Below are 23,261 nucleotides of genomic sequence, written 5' to 3'. Positions count from 1 at the left end.
GGGTGGATTTGTGTAAGGGAAAAAACATACAAACAAGGGCAGATTTTTTAAAATCTTGAGGCAGTGTGAACCTTGCCTGTTCAGTCACAAACAACAAAAATACAAAGTTGGCATAGTTTCCTTTCAAGAGAGAAACCTCCACCCTTTGCAAATCCCCTTGCTGGACGACAGAGAAGAAGGAATTTTCATTAGAGACATTACAGCTCGGAGCCTAACCCATTTATTACCAAATCTTGCATGTTGAATCCCCAATGCCCTGAGCCCCTTATCAACACCTCTCAGGCATTTGAATCCTAAAAAATCTAACTCGGGAGTCTGAAATAACTTACTAGACAACCCTCATAAAAGTTTTGTTTCACCTTGCTGGTAGAATCTCGTTCTGTGGAATACCATGGTGAAGGTGTAGAATCTCGGTCCGTGGAATACCATGGTGGAGGTGTCGAAAGAGACATTTCCTACACACCAAGCCCTCTCATGTTACGATAAGCAACCGAAAAAGATTAAGTTTCGATGGTTATTGTTTCAATTATAAAGAGATTTTTTATTAACAGTGACAAACACTTTAATTGTCTAACATCAAATCAAACGGATCATAATAAAACACGTAAGACAAAAAAAATAAAAAATTCAGAAAGAAATACCTTAGGACGTAAATATATCGCATCATGCTTCCATTATTATAAATTTTCAACCATAAACCTTCAAATATATTTATTACCAACCTCTTATATATAGAATAATCTTATAATGATATAGTATATAACGGGAAAGACACTTTACACTTTGAAACATGCGTGGGATTTTTGTTAAAGAACTTATGACCTTTAAAACATATACGTTTTGTAATTGACATTTGCAATTTTATGGTTCTAACACTCACAGAGAATGAATCGTAATGAATAATATATAGTTGAATTAACTCCAATTTATATTATATTTGTACTTCGAAGTAATGAAATTCTAAAAAGTTGTATTTATGTTTTAATGAATTTTGATATTGTGTACGAAATAATTTATAATTTTTTTTAATAAATTAAATTTTAATATTAAATATTTTTATGTATATGTGCTCTTGAGTTTGTAATGTGTTTGAGTTTGTAATTTGTTTTATTTAATTATTTAAAATCTATATATAAATTTTTAATAATATTATTTATATTTAAGTTTTTTGAAGATTTTTCGGCGAAAATTACATAGAGATACTTTTGTCGACGCGTTTCAAACCAACCAGTGTGGTTCATCGTCAGGACAAGTTGAATGAGCAAATCTCGCTTTGCACATTAAATAGACAGGGCAGAATATCCCATGACCCAATTTTCCAGACAAGGTAACGGCTAAAATGACAACAGCTAGATTTGACCGGGAAACGGCTAGTTTGACTTTGATAAGGGGTAAAAACTTTATTTATTTAAATAAGTTAATACGGTTATAAATGTAAGTGGACCATTATAAATATATATTAAAATTAATATATTATCATAAATTAGATTATTTTCAAAAATATTAAAATAGAGTGATCTATAAATAGTTAATTAAATTTTAATATAAGTTAAAGGGACATATATAAATATATATTAAAATAAATTAACTTGAATAAGTAAAAATACATTAATTTAAAATTGTTAGATATCCAAGTTCTTATATAAATATTAGTTAGTTATAAAAATATAGTAATAGTTAATTATATTTTAACTAAAATATAAGTTAGAGGAATTAAAATAAAATTAATTATATATTCATAGTCAAAGAGTTTTTAGAATTATAAGTGTTAGAAAATTATTAGAAATTAATTAATAATCTATTTAAATAGTATATTAGTTTTAAATAATTATAAAATAGATTAATTTAAATTAATTTCATAAATTCATTATAAAATAAATTACGTTCAAATTAATCATCAAAGAGTTTTTTAAATGTTAGAAAAAAATAATTTAATAACTTTTTATAAATTAAAATACAATTAATTTTATATTCATAGTCAAAGATTTTTTTTTTATTTTTTATTTTTTATTTTTTTAAATATTACAATATTAGAAATGAATTAATAATGAATTCAAATAGTATATTAATTAATTATAAAATAGATTAATTTTAATTTAATTTTATCAATTAATTATAAAATAAATTAAGTTTAAATTAATCGTCAAAGAGTTTTTAAATGAATAAAATACTAGAGAATTCAAGTGTTAGAAAAATATTACCATATTAAAAATTAATTAAAAGCTTATTGAAGGGAGGGGGAGAAAAGGAAGAGAACTACTAGGAGGAGAGGGCTGGGACCCAGCAACTACTGATCTTCCAGCCATCCTCTCTATTGAGATTGTTCGGCCTTTTTTCAATCTCAAGGGCTTCCCTAAACTTCCGATGATGGAATTGTGACACTCTAGCAATCACACTAGCTTCCTCAATGCAGACATGATGATTGGTTTTCTCCACATGCTCTGCTAAAGCGGAAGACTTGGTTCTCATATGCTTAAGGTCAGTTGTGTGCTCACTAATCCTTTGATTAATGGAGCGACCAGTCTCACCAATATAGGGGGTCCCACATGAATAGGGAATAATATAAACCCCGTTCATGTCCTTGGGGTCAATAGGATCCTTCACAGACCTGAGGGACTTACAAATGGTGTTAAGAGGTCTAAATGTTTTGGGGACATTATGCTTCTTAAGAATCCTCACAATCTTGTCCGTGGTCCCTTGAACAAACAAAAGATGTACACCAGGAATCCATTCTTTAGGTCCTCTTTTGGTTAACAAATTCTTAGCATCTTTGAGGAAAGCCTTTTGTCCCAAGTGTCTGCTGTAACCGTTCTCCACAAAGACATTAAGGAGATGGGATTTCTCCTCCTCGAAGCTCTTTTCATCAGAGATCCTTAAGGCCCGAGTCACAAGGGTGTTGAGAACCCCCAACTTCTAGGTTGGGAAATGGTGGGAACTAGCTTGAAGATACTGCTCCATATGAGTTTTCTTACGAAATACTCGGTGGGAGAGGGAACCATCCTTATTCTTAGAGATAAGAATATCAAGGAAAGGGAGGCAACCATTGAATTCTTGTTCCTTAATGAACTTAATGGCCGAGGATTAACTATTGAGATGGTCGAAGAAGAGATCCAACTCCTCTTGGTCGTGAGACCAGATGACATTAGTGTCATCTACGTATCTTTTCCAAAGCTTGGGCAGAAGGCGGGCTGAGTTTAGAGCTTTAGATTCAAAATCTTCCATAAAAAGATTTGCAACTACAGGGGATGGAAATATGCAACTTTGGAATATTTTATGCCATATGTTTGAGTGCCTTTCAAATACTTGTCACTTTGTTGCATTCCAATGACCTTCACATGGATGATGCATAAACCTGGAAAGTATCCCTATAACAAAAGCTACGTCACGTCAAGTAGTAGTTAGAAAATTCAAACTTCCAACAAGTTGCATGTACTTTTTTGGATCTTCAAACATATTTCCTTTAGTGGAAGTAAGCTTCAAATTCTACTCCATAGGAGTAGCAACAAGATTACAATCCTGCATCCCAAATTTGTCCAATATACGTTTTTTCATAAATGAAAATATATTTGGGTTTCTGATCAACTTTAATCCCTAAATAATAATGTAATAAACCCAAATCTGTGATGTCAAAAACTTTCAATAATTCTCTTTAACAGACGCTATATAGTCATCATTATTTCATGTGATCATCAAATCATCTACATACACAACCAAATAGACAATGGTCTTTCCAATTTTCTTAACAAAAAGAGTTGCATCATCCACATCAAATAACTTATAATTCAACTTGAGAAGGTGTTCACTTAGTTTTTCATACCATGCATGAGATGCTTGTTTCAGTCCATACAAAGCCTTAACCAACATTCATAGCTTTTGCTCTTTGCCTTTAACAACAGAACCTTCAGGTTGAAACATATAAACATCCTCCTTCAAATCACCATTCAAAAAATTAGTTTTAACATCCATATGGTGTATCTTCCAGCTATTCTAAGTTGCAAGAGAAAACAAAGTTCTAATTGTGCCCCATTTTGCTATAGGAGAAAATGTGTCTTTGTAGACAACACCTTCCTTCTGAGTGTAGCCTTTTTCTACAAGACTTGCCTTGTATTTATCAAGCGAACCATATACTTTGTATTTGATCTTATACACCCATTTGCAACCAACAACTGTAGGAGGATCCACTAACCTCCAAGGTCCATTCTTAATAAGTGCATCATATTTCTTTTTCATTGCATCATTCCATTCATCACAATTAGCAGCTTCTTCAAAACAACTAGGTTCGCTAATTGTACAATGATTGAATCTGCAATCATGAGAAATGTTACCTAAACTCGAAGTAACATCACCTTTAGAAGAACTTCTTATTTAAAATCATCATACTTGCTTGGAAATCGCTGAGCACATGTGGATCTTTGTAAATGTTGTTGAAGTGGTTGTGATGGTTGCTCATCTTGAAAAATAGGCTCAAGAACATGCTCTTCAAGAGAAATTTCTGGTCATGCAGAAACATTACTATCATCCAAATTTTCTACAGCAATAATATTCTCATGAATCAAATATGGAAGAACAAAAGACTGATCCGGAATGGGAACCCCCCCTTCTGTGTGTGGAACATCATTATCAGATTCAAAATAGAACTTCTTATATGCAAATTTCTCCAAATGAGCTAGTTGTCTATCAATGGTGGAATTATCTATGTGAAATTCAAGAAAATTAACATATCTAGAAAGAATAAATTTCTTTTTCTCCTCATCATACAACCTATAAGCTTTGGAAGTAGTAGAATATCCCAAGAAAATATATTTGCGGCTCCTAACGCCCAACTTGTTGTGCTGATGTTTAGGAATTAGTGAATAACATAGAGAACCAAAGAATCTAAAATGTTGAACATAAGGCAGATGATTATACCAAATTTCATAAGGAGATTCATTATTGATGACATAAGAAGGACAATGATTGCAAATATAAGCTACACGAAGCACTGCTTCTACCCAAAACATCAACTTAACATTCTTAAAGAACATCATAGATCTAACCATATTAAACAAAATTCTATTTATACGTTCTGCAATGTCATTTTGTTGTGGATTATAAGGTATGGTAGTATGATGCTTGATTCCGTTGTCCTTTAAATAATGTTCAAAAGAATTAGAAGTATACTCGCCACCATTATCAGTTCTGAGAATTCCTATATTCTGTTGAGTTTCATTTTTAATCATCAAATGAAAAGTTTTAAAATCTTAAAACACTTGTGACTTATCTTTCAACAAATACACCCAACACATTCTCGAGTAATCATCAATAAATGTCAACACATATTTATTTCCATTTGTAGTTGCAACAGGCATCGGTCTACATAAATCTAAATGTATAAGAACTAATTTTCGTGAAGATTTGAAAGAAGAACTATGAAAAGGTTGTTTACAATGTTCTCCCAAAATACAAGCATCACAAGGTGTAATATTTCTTGGAACTGTAGGAAGACCTTTAATACATTTTTTTTTTCATAATTCTGAAGCTGCCATAATTTATGTGACCAAATCGAGCATGCCACAACAAGCTAGGAGAGAGGATATCACTATGATGTGCCAAAAGAGCAGAATATTCAAGAGAATTAGTAGATTAAGTACCATTTAATTCTAAAAGTGTACCTTCTTCCACATCAGTCATAATAACTACATGATCAGATGCTCTTCTTATCTTCATGATTCCATCAAATACATGAATAGAATGCGCTAGTTTTCAAATATGGATAAGAGACATCAAATTTCACTAAAACTGTGGAATATAAAGTACATCCTATAGAACATAATCTCCAAGATTCAGTATCTTCAAATGAATAGACCCAATTCCAGATGGTTTAATTTGAGACTTGTCAACAAAGTAAATAACACCATCAATATCATCACTGAAAGTTTCAAAAATATCTCGCCTAAATGTCATATGAAAAGTGGCTCCTGAATCCAAAATCCAACTATCTCGCCATGAAGAAAATGTAGTGTTGAAAACATCATTAATATTAAAATTACAGTGAGAAACAATGTAATGTGCAGACTTTGATAATTTTCCCTTATTTGGTGGTGGTTGATCTTTCTTTTCATTTAACTGTTCTCTCCTTTCACTGACTTTCTCCCAAGGGATTTTACAGTTAGCAGTCATATGACCAATTTTACCACATCTAAAACATTTGATAGTTATTTTATCATTAAAATTTCTTTATTGTCTATATTTTTTTGTCTATCTCCCTAATTGATTACCCCCCCTGCCTCTATAATTTCTTCTACCATGACCTCTACTACTTTTATCACCTCTAGAAGTTTCAACATGAGACTTTTGATCCTTTTGTGCAAGGCACAAAATTTCTACATTTGAGTTAGATGGGGCTTCTTTCTTCCCAAAGGCCTTTTCTCTCTCGGCTATTTTGTTTACAAGTTTATCAAATGTAATGTCTTTTGACTACCCACTAGCTTGGAGAGATTTCAAATAGTGTGAATAGACAGTGTGAAGGAATTTTATAAAAGTTGTAAGTTGTAAATCTACTTCAATTACAGTGGCTTTTATATCATGAAAAATGGATTTTATTTCAGAAGCACTCTTCAATGGATCATTATCTTTCATCTACAAATTGAACAACTTCAAAAACAACTGAATAATTTCGAGTTCTGAGTGTGAATCATACAATTCTTTTAACTTCTTTAAAGCTTCGAATGCAGTATCACATGAAATTATATACCGACTTACCTCTTCTATCACTAATGGAGTTATTAATGCATATGCCTTGCTGTGATTAGCCTACCAAATTGCACACTATTTCTCGTTATCAGGAAGCTCCAATGTAATTTCTTTTCCATCACTATCCTTCTTGCCTTGAAAAACTTCCCACAAATATTTAAAAACAAGGGCACTATTAAGCTTTCTAAACCACTCTCGATAATTTTCGTTTCCATTAAGAACAACTCCAACTATGGAAACTATTGAAGTCGTAATTGTTATGCAACCAAATATTCTTCAAATCCTTTCAAATTCAAAATAGATGCATTACCTCTGAAAAGATATAAATTTGTTTCTCCTCTTGTTTCAAACAAATTTGGCTTTGTGGTTTAATGGTAAGTCTCAAAACTAGCCTAGTAAATAGTTAGGTTCAAATTTTATTAGCCTCCAAATACTTTATTTTACCAATGGCCTCTTAAAAAAATAAGTATTTCAAATCACTAGAAAATTGACCACTCTTCAATTAAAAATTTAATTCAAACCACCAAAAATATATACCCTTCATTTTAAGCATCCTTCAAAAATTTATTTTATTGTAATTAAATGTTGTTTTTCTCCTGTAAATGTAAATACTATCCTTAAAAAATTTTACTGTCATTAAACTCCTATAAATAAGAATACTATCGTTCAAAAATTTTACTGTCATTAAACTCATAATTACTATGGTAAATGCAAATAAAGCTTCACAAAATTAAAACAAAAAACAGCCCTTGGATGCATGGAACTACGACATTTAGCAACTAGTCCAGTGATTGGCATTCGACACAGTCTTGGAAATTTTTATTGAGAACAGCAAGTACTCAAAACTCCAACATGTATTTTAACTTCCAAGAATATGTAAAAGAAAACTTTATACCACTGAATTTCTCCAATCATCTTTCATTATGACACAAATATATAAAACTTACAAAGAGTCAATATTTTGAGCAACCCACTGGGCTAACCTTCTATTGCACTCATCTGTCCTCACAGACTTCATGCTTTGTGTCATCATTACGCCACTGACTTCAAATACATGGAGTTTAGAAACAACTCAATTAGGCTCTGATACCACTGTACAAGCCTGAATACACTCCACAATGAAATAGAATCATATTAGTCATAAAATTACTTGTTTATGCATATGAAACCTAGGTATGAGACAATTGTGTCTCGGTAACTTATTAACTATAAAAATGGAATGTAAAAATAATTACATATTATAGAATAACAATCCTGAAGGATTAGTTAACAACATTAACATGTCTCTCCGTTCCAAGAAAGAATTGGCCAATCTGAAGCACCTGGTAATGGAAATTGAGCCGAAATTAAACGAGATCCATCACTACCACCTGGAATTAAATAGGAAGAAAATTCACATTCCCCAAAGCAACAATAAGATGAGACCTGCGGTTGTTAATATATGGCTTAAGGAGTCGGATGGGATTCTTTGACCATCATCAACAATAGCGCATCAATGCAGTACGATACCAAAGTGTCACATGGTTTCTCATTATAAAATGAGTAGAAGGATTACTCGTTTGATTTCAGAAATCAAAAAGCATATCCAATCAGTTCCTTTAATTAGCATGGTATAAACTGAGGAGACTTTCAAGAATCGACAAGTTTTGCACCTTTCTAGTTTCATCCTCTACTTCTACCACACCCACCCACCTTGATGCTTCAAGATGTTTCTTTATCAACGAACCCCTTATCGTGGGGAAACACAATGTTTTGCAGCACTAGAGAAGTCAGTGATCGAGGCAGAGGCTCGGTCTTCCTTTTAGTGCATTGGCATGCTTGGCAATGATGGTTATGGTAGAACACTCCTCCTAAAGACCGTCTTCAATAGCAAAAAGGCGAGGGATTTATTTTCCAATTGATTATTTCTTTGGCTGACTATTTCACAGTCTCCATCTTTCACAAATCTTAGGAATCAACTCTCTTCCCAAATAGCCTTGCAGGTAAACATAAATCCAAATCAAAATATGAATGAAGAAGCCATAAAAATATGGTTGCATGAGAGTATGCAGGGGAAAAAGATTTTGTTGTTCTTGGATGATGTATGGTAGGATGGTGGTAGATTACTAGAGGAATTGGGTCTACTTCGGCTAACCGACCATTCCACCTCCAAAATTTTGTGAGTTCAAGGAACCAGAAAACACTGCTAGAGATGGGAGTAAATGTAGATAAATCCACATTGATTATATTAGGTGATTTGATTGAGAATGATAGTTGGCAGTTGTTTGTTTATCATGATTTTCCACATAAAAATAGAAATCTGCCAGCAAACATAGACGAAGGAAAGGGGAGGGTTGTTTTTACAAAATGTGGAGGGCTTCCCTTGGCAATCAAAGCAATAGGGAGGGCAATGGCAGACATCAACGATGCACAAGAATGGAACTTGGCAATCCATAGGTTGTCAAACACCAAAAACAAATACCTTCAAGGTATTTATGATTGCCTCAAGTTGAGTTACAATGCATTGGCCAACTACAACATTAATCTTGAATTATGCTTTATGTACTTGACTGTTGCATTCCCACAAGACGAAATTACTTTTGTAGACAACATTATTTTCTTCGGTTTGGGAGAAGGGTTGCTACAAGATCAGGATGGCCATGACCAAATCGAAATTGGAAGAATCGACCTCAATAATTTAGTCGACAATTTCTTGATTGAACCAACACTGAGATATATTGATTGGTGTGTGCGATGCACGATATCGTGCATAGTTGGGGAATACAAATTGCTGAGAAGAAAGAGAACTTCTATTGTGGCATAGGTAAGGGTTTGCCATCGTTGGATGCAAATGAATGTGTAAAATGCACTTGGATTTTTTTGACTGGAAACTGGTTGAATTTTATTCCATAGTCTTTCAAAGCTCCAGAAATTTGCACATTATTGTTGGATGGAAACAACAATTTAAGAAAAATTCCAAGAAGGGTGATTGGGAGCATGATCCCTCTCAAGGTTTTTTATTTGAGTCGCACGTCCATCCAACCATTGCACGAGATTATCGAGTGTTTGAAACAACTTTCATGCCTAGGATTAGAGTGTGTGCCAATAAAAAGGTCACCAGCATCTGTCTCCAAACTTGTAAATCTCCAAGTTCTTGATCTTTGTGGGTATGGAATTACAAAATTACCATTGGGCATTCATAAGTTGAGAGCATTGAAGTATTAATACCTTGCATAGTGTGATGATTTGTAATGTCTACCGCATGGAATATCGCATGTCATATCACAAATCACTTCTTTACAATCCCTCTCGGTTTCTACTAGTGCGTGGAGCTGTTGAGATTTAAAAAGATGTCAAAAAGATGCTTCTATTAATGACTTGGGGAATTTAATACAACTAAAATATTTAGACTTAGAGAACAATGGAGAAGCATTTTTGGAGGGCATTTTAGGGAGGATGCTTCAGATGGAAACATTGGAAGTGAAGATCACGTTCACAACTTTTTTACCAGAAGATATTACTAATATGTCAATGTTGAAGAAGTTATCATTAGAGAGCTCTCACATAGTTAAAATGGAAAATAAATTTTATCAATTTCAAAATTTAAATCCTCTTCAATTATGGGAGTGTTATATGTTGGAAGAACTTCCACATTTACAAAATATTAGAGGGTTAATGAAATTAGATAGGGTATGATGTCCCAAGTTAAAAAGAATTCCTGAGTTTGGCGAGATCGGGGCATTTCCTATGTTGAAGACATTTTAAATGGTTGAATTAGAATAATTAGAAGAGTTTCCCATGATACAAGAAGGTGAAATGCCCAAACTTGAAAAGTTTACATTGATGCTTTGTGAAGCATTAATGATCTTGCCAAAAACTTATTGGAATCTCAAAAAAATTTGTAGTATAAGATTATATGGATGTTCAAAAATTTTAGAAAACCTTGAAACAATCAAAAGAGTAAATGCAAATGTAGGAGTAGTAACAATGTCCACTACGAGCACAAAAATACTTTTAAAAGAGTTACAACAAGAAAAAGATGATGTTCCTAGATATGGTGAATTTTGGAAAAGAGAGTTTTACCATTTGCTCCAAGAAATTTATAGATGTTTCCAAAATTCTATGCATTATAATCGATGATCAATAAATGTAATCTACTTTTTCATCAACATTTGTATGTGACTTATTATTCATGTTTTTGTCTTCAATTGTTTCATAATTATATATCATATGTGAAGTGAAAAAATACATATTTTTAATTGATTAATAATGTTATAAATTTAGAAAATTAATTAATTATCAATATCTTTAATAAAACTTAATTTATTGATTGTATAAATTTTAAAATATGATATATTATAATGGTATTATTATTTAGGTTTAGAAAAAATAATAAATAATTAAGAAATATTAATAAACATATTTGTTCTATATATTTTAATTATACATTATATTTATTTTAATTAAATTTTTTCTTTTTATTTTAATATGTTTTTGATTTTATTTAGATTAAATAAATAAAAATAGTAATATATACAAAATAATAGAAGAAAATGATATAGGAAAGTTATTTTTTATATTATTTCCAAAAAAAAGTGAGAAACACAAATAAATTTTGTAGTATATAAAAGTGGTAACAATGTCGACTACCAACACATATATATATTTTTCAATTTATTAAAAAGAAAAAAAAATAGTATTTTTCAATTCATTAATAATATTATAAATGTTATAAATTTAGAAAATTAATTAAGTTATCTGTCACGCCCCTACACCTGCGGTGATCTTCCAACCGCTTGTAGTGAGGTGCGACACCACCGAACGCTTTCTTTTCACCAATACTAACATTCGTGGACTACGCCTACTTTCACATTAACATACTTAGTTTGTGTTTCACAACCAAGTAAAAGCATTTATCCTTTATACTTAATGAAGCCCATACTCATTCATTATCATCATGCAATTAAACCGAGGACGTCAACAATTGCAAACAAGTATAAAGGGGAGGGGCAACTCCCCGTAATGTGAGTCTGCCCGACAATTTTATTGAGAATATCAGTTTACAATACAACAGTGTGTCTTGGCCGAACCAAATCTCACACTTAACCGAATTTTACAATAGAAGCAACCTACTTTACAACCATGTGCACCCTTGCACAAGAAGAAGTGCTCACCCGAGCCACTCGACCTTCTTACCAAGTCCTACACATATAACCCGAACCTCGGCACGCTTGCCTGCACTTCAACCAGCATAAAGACTCCAAATCCGCACTCCAGATAACCTGCGCATGAGATGTGCGTAGTCCTTTTACCCTTGCGCAGTTCTCCTCTTCTTATGCGTAGAAGTGAATGTGTTCGATAGTTTGAAATGAATCGCAGTCCATTCAATATATATGCTAGTGAGGTCACAAATCCATCCTCGGCCGACCTTCCAATTATTAACACGAACGCCCACGTTTATCTTGCCTCCAACGTCGGCTCGCCCAAGTGCGGGTGCGTTCTCATATGCGGTCGCCCATCGTATATATATTCCACAAGCTCACCAATACTCGCGCGCACACATGATGAACCTTCGCATACTTAGTTGATTTTTCAGGACAGAGGGAGCGCGCGCCCGTGCCCAAGAATGCAGGGCGTTACATTCTCCCCCACTGGAAATCGTTGTCGTCCTCGACAACATACCATCTCGGTAGCTCTCCACCAAGATCATCATTCATCCACGATGTCGACCTTTTTATACAAGGCAAACATCCCTTCAACATATGTAGAGACTCTTTCTCCACTATGTCTCGGCCTAGTGACCACTGCCACCAAGCTCACCATACCAAAGTATGTATCTCCATAATCCATGCTCAGGTCCATGGAAACTCCATCCATCTCATCTGCAACATGTTGTCCATGTGTGTGTCTCCTCCATATGAAGAGATCATCTCATCAAATCAACTCTCGATGTGCCCCATTCAGGTCCATGAAGCGCTTTCCATCATCTGCAATGTGCCATCCTCAAGTCTCCATAGAAACAAGTATGCACTTGTCTCATCTATCCATGTGCTGCCCATGGTCCTCGATCAAATCATCTCCCATGTGTAGAAAGTAGTTGAGTCTCGACTCAACCCATGCTCAAGTGTATCACCAAAGCATCATCATCATCATCGTTGTAACTCCATCACCTCAAAGTGCCTCATATCGATCCTCCACATCAAGTCACCCTTCCAAGCCATGCCCATACATGTACTTTGGAAGTATGCATCCCATACTGCATCAAAGTCTCCTGACCTCGGCTCCTCAATGCATTAGATCCTCCAAGTTCACCATATGAAGTCCTTAAAAGTCACAACAATCTCATGTCATCATGAGCTCCATAAACCATTCCCAACCAACACCTCAGCAAGCATACAAGATGCCTCAGCTGCCCATGTAGTAGGAATGCTCCATAGCTGCTCACAACTCCATCCAAGTCCATGGCCTTGTTGTACAAGAGTGTACAACCTCTCCATCGGCTCATAAGCAAAACATCTCCATGTCACATTAGCAAATCCATCTGCACAACATTCTTGCCTTGGCACTCCTCCTTGGATGTCCATAATGACACCTCTACAAGTGCTTCCACACAATGTCCCTGCATAGGTCTGCCATGCTTCATGTCTTCATGCCTCCAACCTGATGTCCATGACTAAGTTGCCCATGTAGTCCAACTAAGTAGACTCATCACAACAATTGGTCACCTTCATCCAAGTCTTCAATCTTCGGTTTAGTGAACTCGGTCACTCAACCATCTCATCATCATCATGTCATGAGTCTCTTCATCATAGCTCCTCCACCAAAGTGTCCATCAAGACTTGCTCTTGGTCTCGGCCATGAGAAGTCCACCCAAAACATCACAAGTGTGTGCCCTCCTCAATTTGTCCATGAGTCATGCCGGGCACTTAGCCAATTCTCCATGTGGCTAAAGCATGACCCAATCCTCCACAACGATCATCAAGTTCCACCCTTGTCCCGGGTCCTTGCACCTTCCATCACAAGGTCACAAGTAACCCCAACAAGCTTTCCAACAACTGACAATCCCTGTTCATCATCATGAGGCTCCCCCTCATTCAACCATGTTGGCAAACTGCACGATCCTGGTTCAACCTGATCATCCTCAAGTTCATCCTCCATCATGTTCATGTTTGCAACATCTTCAACTATCACAGCTTCCTCTTCCTTGTTGGCACAATAGGCAGCTTCATCTTGCTTCATTGCCCAACCGAGTTGAAGAAGCTCTTCCTCAACATTCCTTTCCAAGGATTCAAGCTCTTCACGGATTCGGGGTCTCTCTTCCTTCAACCTCTTCAACCTGTCCAAGGTAAGCAAGAGTTTCCTTTCACCTTCACCCAAACTTGCCATGCCTTGTTGTCCACTGTCATGAGCAACCCAGCTTATCAGCTTCAAACCTGTCACCAGCTCCGACCGAGCTCTGATACCAACTGTCATGCCCCTACACCTGCGGTGATCTTCCAACCGCTTGTAGCGAGGTGTGGCACCACCGAACGCTTTCTTTTCACCAATACTAACATTCGTGGACTACGCCTACTTTCACATTAACATACTTAGTTTGTGTTTCGCAACCAAGTAAAAGAATTTATCCTTTATACTTAATGAAGCCCATACTCATTCATTACAATCATGCAATTAAACCGAGGACGTCAACAATTGCAAACAAGTATAAAGGGGAGGGGCAACTCCCCGTAATGTGAGTCTGCCCGACAATTTTATTGAGAATATCAGTTTACAATACAACAGTGTGTCTTGGCCGAACCAAATCTCACACTTAACCGAATTTTACAATAGAAGCAACCTGCTTTACAACCATGTGCACCCTTGCACAAGAAGAAGTGCTCACCCGAGCCACTCGACCTTCTTACCAAGTCCTGCACATATAACCCGAACCTCGGCACGCTTGCCTACACTTCAACCGGCATAAAGACTCCAAATCCGCACTCCAGATAACCTGCGCATGAGATGTGCGTAGTCCTTTTACCCCTTGCGCAGTTCTCCTCTTCTTATGCGTAGAAGTGAATGTGTTCGATAGTTTGAAATGAATCGCAGTCCATTCAATATATATGCTAGTGAGGTCGCAAATCCATCCTCGGCCGACCTTCCAATTATTAACACGAACGCCCACGTTTAGCTTGCCTCCAACGTCGGCTTGCCCAAGTGCGGGTGCGTTCTCATATGCGGTCGCCCATCGTATATATATTCCACAAGCTCACCAATACTCGCGCGCACACACGATGAACCTTCGCATACTTAGTTGATTTTTCAGGACGGAGGGAGCGTGCGCCCGTGCCCAAGAACGTAGGGCGTTACATTATCAATATTCTTATTATAATTTAATTTCAATGATGGTATAAATTTTAAAATATCATATATTAAAATAATATTATTATTTAGATTTGGAAAAAAATCAATAAATAATTAAGAAATATTGGATAAAATGAATTTATTTTATGTATTTTAATTATACATTATATTTATTTTAATTAGATGTTGTATTTTAATTTTATAAAAATAAAATATTTTTATTAAAATTAATTTTATATATAGAAACGGATTTAGACTTGACTAATGTTATTTTTTTGTTTTATTTTTAAAAAAAGCTAAATACATATAAATTTTGATAATTGAAATTTGAATTTCCCAAAAAAAAAAATGAGCCATTCTGTACAAGCAAATATATTGTTTTATGCAAGTGATATTGTTTTTTAATTAAAATTTTGGATTTTTAAAATTGCGATTAATAGTATAATGTATGAAAGTATAGAGATTAAGGCAAAAAAAACTAGGAAGACCTTCATTGCTAGCTTATCACAGAGCTTGCTTTCTTCATTTCTCATAATGGTGATTATGCTTATGTACACTTTTCAATATGATAATGGAAAAAATTTTGCTATTTAAATTTAAAAATTAATTGAAAATGGGTTATGACAATGTTGCACAAACATAAATTTGTAGTTGTTTAGTTATATGGAGGTGTAATGCTCACAAATTTGGGTTTATTTTAGTTCTTCACATTAAAGCATTAACAAGTTGAGAGAAATGAACCAATTAAACCAATTTGGAGAGTGTGATGACTTGCAATATATACTTCATAACATGTCATTGCTAACTTTTGCATTGTTCTATGTTGTTTTAATTGCTTTAGCCTAACTCAATTCTTCAATTAGCAATCTTTCAATAAAAATTAATATTTGCAATCATCAATAGTAACTGAAGATAGAACAATAAATGCAATGACAAAGGAGACAATCAACAAGAGACACCAAATTTGGTCAAAGGCCAAGGGAAAACCCCACAAGCGGGAAAACCCTTTGAAAAATATTCTTCTATTAGATTGTCATAAAATGTTCAATAGAGAGTACAATGATCCCAATAAAAAATCATCCAACAACATTAACCCAACAACATTCAGAAATATGTTTATAGCATCAATATATATCGGAGAAAATTTTTCTTACCTGTAGTCAACTTCGGTCATATGTCAAAATTTAGCCCTAGAGCCCAACCGCGAAGAGGAAGAGTTGTGCATGAAGTTGAGACCTTCCAACCACACCATTGAGCATGCTAGCCTGTAGTTAGAGTAAAAAATTTCCTTTGATGAGCTTGTGATCAAAAACCAAAACCTTAGAACACATGCGAGCTCTAGACCCTATATTTTCAGACCTGTGCGAACCTCTTTCCTCAACCTAGCCTTATACCTGTGTGAACGAATCAATGAAGAATATAATAAGATGATTCTTGGTGGGGGGAAAATGAGCTTGAGGTCACTTGTATTTATAGGCTTCCAAGGGTGACCATTTCGTGTTAGGGATGATCTGTCCAAATGTCCATATGTGGGCTTTTCTTCATAAGTAGATTTTCCCTTGTCCAAATTGAGCACTTCAATATTCAAAATTAGTCCTCTCGAAAAGAGGAATTGATCCCCATGGTTGGAATTTGTCACTAAGCTACCAAATTAACACTCCCTCTCATCTAGGGATAAATTCGAACTACATTATGTCTTGTGGATCTTGTCGTCATATCATGTCCCATCTCTGCTCAACTCTATCTGTTGTAACATTCTCGAACCTAAATAAGAAGTATTTGGGAGCATTAAATACCACCCTCTATAACGTCGGAGAGCACATCTTAATTTGAAAATAATATTAGGAAGCACATATAAGCCTGAATCAACATCAGGGAGCACATCTCAATGCAGAATCTCATGGGGGAGCAAAACATCTTCAACCCCAAATCAAGCAATAGGTGATATAGGGGAGAACATATCAACCCATCCTATTTCCCACTAATCTTACCAACAATGACCCTCAAGAGTCATGTGGTAAAACACCTCCATCATAATCAAATTGGTTTGTACACCCCCAAGTACACTCTCAAATTGTTGGCTACACAGGGAGTGGTAATCCCGATAATCCCAACTTATGGGTATGATGAAAAATGGGGTATACTCTACGAAGACCAAGATAGGGGAGAAACATCTCCAACCCTATGGGTACTGGATAAAGGAGAAATATCTACGACCCTATTGTCTAGAGATATCATAACCCTACGAGCCCTCCATCTCAATTCCTCACCTTGGGATCTTAGACAGGGGGGAAGAGTCGGCTCAGTGTTCTTGATCAATGAATACCCTTATCGTAAAGGGTCACATCCAATAGTCCAAGCTTCTATTTGAAGACCAAGAAATTCCCTTTCAGAAAAGCCTTGGTGAGCATATCTGCAATCTGCTCATTTGTCGACATATAATGGAGTCTAACGACTCCTCTATGTACCATGTCTTGAATGTAATGATATCGAATCTCTATGTGCTTGGGCTTGTCATGAAATACAAGATTATCTACCAGACATATCCCACTCTTGTTGTTGCAATATATTGTTTTAGTGTCTAGGATTTGCTCAAATAGCTCTCTAAAGAGCTTCCTCAACCAAACTGCTTCACAACTAGCCATGATAGTGGAAATGTACTATGCCTTGACAATACTCAATGCTACAGACTTCTGCTTCCTGCTCACTCAAGATATCATGGCAGATCCATGACTAAAACAACATCTAGAGGTACTCTCAATCTTTTCGACAACATTTCCTGCCCAGTCAACATTAGTATATCCATGAAGTCAAACATCTTTGGTAGTGTATCTCATACCAAGGGTGATCATCCCATGCAAATATCTCAAAATGTGTTTAGAAACAATCCAATGTGCATGGAGAGGCTCAGTCATGAATTGAATCAACATGTTCACGACAGAGCATATGTATGCACGAGTGTTCATTAAGAACATCATAGCCCCAATCAACTATCTATACTCGAGTGGCTTCGCTACGTCAGATCCTGCAAATTCTCCACATAACTTCTTGAAATTCATTTCTATCAGTGTTGGCAAGGACTTGCATCTGTCATTCCGAATTTCTCCATTAACTTCACGACATATTTTCCTTATGAAAGGAAAATCTCACCGGGCCTTTGCCACACCTCAAGGCCTAGAAAGTAGTTCATGAAACCAAGGTCTTTTATCTCAAATTTAGAGGCTAACTCCCTCTTACACTCAATCATTAAGGGCTCACTACTTGTCAAGAATAGATGGTCAACATATAAAACCAAAATCAACGACATACCTTGGACTATCTCGAAATAGAGGTTGGAATCAACATTGCTTCTTGCAAATCCCAACTTCACCAAATAACTATCTTTGTGGGCATACCATGCTCAAGGGGATTGCTTCAAGCCATACAATGCCTTCTTCAAGCTATAGACATGTGATTTTTGATCCTCTACTTCAAATCTCTATGGCTTCGCAACGTACACTTCTTCGTATAACATGCCATGGAGGAATGTTGTCTTTATGTCCATCTGATGTAGGCTCCATCCTTGAATTATGGCAAGAGAAACTATTGAACGAATGGTTGTATATTGAGCCATAGGTGCAAATATGTCATCATAATATTATCCCTCTTTTTGAGTGAATCCTTGGGCCATGAACCTTGCTTTATATTTTTCAATGCTACCATCAACTCCATGATTGATCTTGAATAAAGTCACCACATATTTCCCCTTCAGTCTTGACATAACATCGCATACATCATTTTTCATAATAAACTCATATTCTTCAACCATAGCTTCCTTCCAAACTTGTTCTTTCACGACTTCTTCAAAGGTGGTAGGTTCGTATTGAAGCATAGTGCTCATGGATGCAACATATCCCAAGTACCTGCATGGCTTCTTGCTTTCTCTAAATGATCTTCGAATGAGAACTCATCTCTCATCATCATGTAATGTGTCACGAAGCCAAAGTGGCCTCTTCTTGGTAGGAGGATCACATGGAGGAGGGTCTAAGGGATCCATTGGCTCTATGGGATCATCAACAATGTCTCTCTCAGATTCAAGCATGGAAGGACCATCTAAAATATCCATATCATCATTCTTCTTCTCAAGAGGAGGAGGCAGAGGAAGGTCCCTTTCTTTCCCAAGGGAAACATCTTCATAAAACGTTACATCCATGCTAATTTCAACCTTCCTTTGACTAGGAATATATATTCTAAAAGCTTTAGAATATTCACAATATCGAACAAATGTACCTTTTCTTCTCGTGGCTTCGAGTTTGTTTCTTTTTTCCTCCAATGCCTGGAAATATACAAGACAACCAAAGATACAAAGATGACCAACATCAGGCTTGATGCCTGTGAACACTTCTTCAAGGGTCTTGTTGTCCAATTCTTGATGAGGCACCCTATTTTGAACATATACGACAACATTCATTGCTTCTCCCCAAAATAACTTTCGAAACTTTTGATCGTGGAGCATGCCATGAGAAACTTCTACAATTGACTTGTTCTTTCTTTCAACTACTCCATTTTGCTCAAGAATATAGGGCACAATCGTGTCTTTCTTGATACCTTCATTCTTCCAAAAATATATGAACTCATTTGAAATGTACTCACCATCATTATCGGACCTAAAGATTTAATTTTCTTCCATGTTTCAACCAAAGCTTTGAACTCCTTGAACATTTTGAAAGCTTCATCCTTGTGCTTCAAATAATATATCCATGTATTTCTTAAAATGTCATCAATGAAGGTGATGTAGTAGAGATGGACACCAATAGAATGTATGGGCATCATACCACATAAGTTGGAATGAATGAGATGGATGACATCATTTGTCTTGTTCTTTCTAGAGGGGAATGGTACCCTTGTCTTCTTTCCACTGGCACAACCTAGAAATACTCCATCATGTTGGACTTGAACATCAGGAATTCCAAACTCCCAATTTAATCAATTTCGGAAGAGCATCATAATGTAAATGGGCCAATCTTTGGTGCCAAAACTCACTTAGATGATTAGTATCATGGACCAATTCTAGAAGAGGTCTTCCAATAACCTTGTAGAGTCTTGATGAAGCCAACCCTCATCCCTTTGTCCTCCAAAGTAGGTATTGATACCAAATTCTTCTTCAATCCTGACACATACATCACATTATGGAGAAAAATAGATTCCCTAAACTCCAAATGGAATTTGAAGGACTCAAATCCTTTAATGGGATTAGTGGAGTTGTCTCCAAGAAAAATTTTCAAATTTGACTCTCTCTCTACCAAATTAGAGAGAACTTCCTTATACCCAGAGAAATGATGAGTAGTGCCACTATCAACCAACCAACCATCCCATGAATCTAGAGGAGAGGAAATAGTAGGGGCTTAAATAAGGATATATTCAGATTGATTTCCAACATTACTTCCATAACTGGAGTATCTTGACTTCTTTTGAGGATGACGATCTTCTTCATGGTCACTTGGAGCATCTCTTATTCTTCTTTCATCTCTTGCATTGCGATCATTCCTTCGGTCATCTTCTCTTCTTCGATAATCAAACATGTTGTTGTTGCTTCTAGTGTTGTGGTGTGTGTTGGCTTGTTGGGGCCTGACCAAGGTTTGAAGTTAATTAGCCAAACAAATCCTCGTACTACTAGCACTTTCGGCAATAGTCCGTGGAGCGTGGACTGAGGTCTCACCCGAAGTAGTATGGGACTCACTAATTACGATATTTTTGGCACCTGAAGAAGATCTCAATGCCGCCAATCTCAACGCAGGTTCTTGCCCTAAAATTTTCTCCTCTTCTTCATCAATCAGAACCCTAGATTTCCCGCCAATTCCTTCGTTTTCTCTAACGTCCCCAACCAAATCTGGATCCTTCTCTAGATCATTTAAACAAGGTTTTCCAAGGTTTAGGGGTGGGGTGAAAATGTTATATGGGTTATAAAGTAGAGGGCGCATAAAGTACCTGGCCCTGTTATGCAAAAACTCTGATCAGATTGCCACTGGGGGAAATCTTAGGCAGATCCTATTTCCAGAACTGGGTTGTCCAATTTTGTTCTGCCGCAGGACAACGTTGCAGCTTTTGAAGTCGACATTCTTCTTTATGTGTGCGAGCATGAAGCCTCCCGGGCGAAAGGCGGCCGAAGAAGGCCAGAAAAAGGGTCACTATCATATTCCATTATATATAATGCTTTGAGAACCGGATCTTCCATTGATGTTTACTTGTGTAAGAAACCCAAACCCTTAAGCCCTTTTAGATTGTACAAAATGGCTTGTGTTTGTTAATGCAATAATAGTCCATTTGGTGGATTGTTTACAGTCTCCTTATACTTTTTCACTTAATGTTGAATTTGCTACCACACCCCAATCCAATTTTTAAAAATATTTACAAACTATTTCAGCACTGAAAAATACCTTTCATGAATGAAACTTTACTCCCAGCCATTGATATTTACCTACTTTTGCATTCTAAATATATCCTTGGAGTCCAGTCAAACAGAATAGTATTTGGGGCTTTCGTTATTAGTACACTGGATATGCCCATCTCAGAACAATTGTCCTTGGGCCATTTACCTTCTTTTTCTTAATATTTTAACTTATCCATGTTGATTATAGTCTACAGATAGAACTCTGGATGCACCAGACCTTGTGGATGATTATTACTTGAACCTACTGGACTGGAGTTTGAACAATGTGTTGTCCATAGCCCTTGGCAATACTGTATACCTGTGGGATGCTTCAAATAGTTCTATATTGGAGCTTCTGATTGCAGACGATGAAGAAGGCCCTGTTACTAGTGTTAGCTGGGCACCTGATGGGAGGCACATTGCCATTGGGTTGAATAATTCTGTTATACAGCTATGGGACTCTTCATCTGATAAACAGGTAAATAAAATCTCCTTATCTCTTCAAGGTTTTTTCATTCCAATGTAATGGCAATCTCCAAATTTTGACATGGATAAAATTGCAGTTAAGAGCATTGAAAGGTCATCATGCACGTGTTGGTGCCCTTGCTTGGAATGGTCCTATTCTTACGACAGGAGGACGGGATGGGATCATAATCAATCATGATGTTCGTATGCGAGAGCACATTGTTCAAACATACAGAGGGCATGACCAGGAGGTTTGTGGATTGAAATGGTCTCTTTCTGGCCAACAACTTGCAAGTGGGGGGAATGACAATCTATTGTACATTTGGGATCAGAGCATGGCATCCCATAATTCTACCTCTCAATATCTCCACCGCTTAGATGAACACTGTGCAGCAGTCAAGGCCTTGGCATGGTGCCCCTTCCAAAGAAATCTTTTAGCATCTGGTGGAGGGAGTGTAGACAGGTCTATAAAGTTTTGGAATACTCACACAGGTGCCTGCTTAAATACTCTAGACACTCATTCCCAAGTTTGTTCATTACTCTGGAATAGGCATGAACGTGAGTTACTGAGTTCACATGGATTTAGTCAGAACCAGTTAACCTTATGGAAGTACCCATCTATGGTGAATATTACTGAACTTATAGGTCATACTTCTCGAGTTCTTCATCTGGCACAGGTATGGAAATTGATTTATTTTTATGAGTACTTATGCATTCATCTTTCGTTTTATGACTGTATTTGTCCTCATGATCCTTCTTATGCCTTACCTCTTCAGAGCCCTGATGGGTACACAGTTACATCAGCTGCAGCAGATGAAACACTCAGGTTTTGGCAAGTATTTGGAGTTCCTGATACCTCAAAAAGGGTGAAGAGTAAAGATGAAAATGGGGCTTTCAGCAAGTGTCATACTTACATCCGCTAATAAGCATCTTTCTATATTTATGAAATGAGGATGTTTAACTCAAGGTAGTAATTAAATGTTCTGTTTTCTATTTCACATAGCTCTTCTGCAGGCTGTTGGATTGCCATGGAGCATGTTCCACTTTCTTCAATGTAATATGCTACAGTTTCTTCTTTCTTTCTTCTCGTATACCACGAACTTTGAATTTATCTTTTGTGAAACCTGATGGAACAATGTTGCAATAGCTTTCTGAGACAAGAACCACTCCTTCAGCTGCATCATAAAATTTAAAATGGTTTTGGCAAGTCTTTGGAGTCCCATATTCTTCAATGAAGGTTCTAAAAATGATACATTATGAGTGTCAGCAAGTATGTCATTCACATCAACAAAGAAACCTCCACGCCTCCTCCACTCATGGAATGATTCACATT

General features: G+C 36.0%; 1 protein-coding gene across 1 annotated transcript in view; it reads left to right on the top strand.

Moving 5' to 3' along the window:
- LOC149264742 (cell division cycle 20.2, cofactor of APC complex-like) overlaps positions 1-22,857 on the top strand; it is an 80,671-nt gene extending 57,814 nt beyond the window's left edge. The window contains exons 2-5 of the mRNA XM_089400620.1: positions 21,123-21,192; positions 21,672-21,941; positions 22,027-22,605; positions 22,705-22,857. Of these exons, the coding sequence (XP_089256746.1) occupies positions 21,123-21,192; positions 21,672-21,941; positions 22,027-22,605; positions 22,705-22,851 (1,066 nt within the window). The 3' untranslated portion in view covers positions 22,852-22,857. The remainder of the gene's footprint in view (positions 1-21,122; positions 21,193-21,671; positions 21,942-22,026; positions 22,606-22,704) is intronic.
- Positions 22,858-23,261: the final 404 nt, after the last annotated feature.

This window comes from Pinus tabuliformis, chromosome 6 (assembly GCF_031772625.1).
Source record: "Pinus tabuliformis cultivar Carrire ecotype Pingquan chromosome 6, CPIR1, whole genome shotgun sequence".
Taxonomy (NCBI): domain Eukaryota; kingdom Viridiplantae; phylum Streptophyta; class Pinopsida; order Pinales; family Pinaceae; genus Pinus; species Pinus tabuliformis.
Note: the sequence above shows the minus strand (reverse complement) of the source record. Positions and strands in the feature narration are given on the sequence as shown.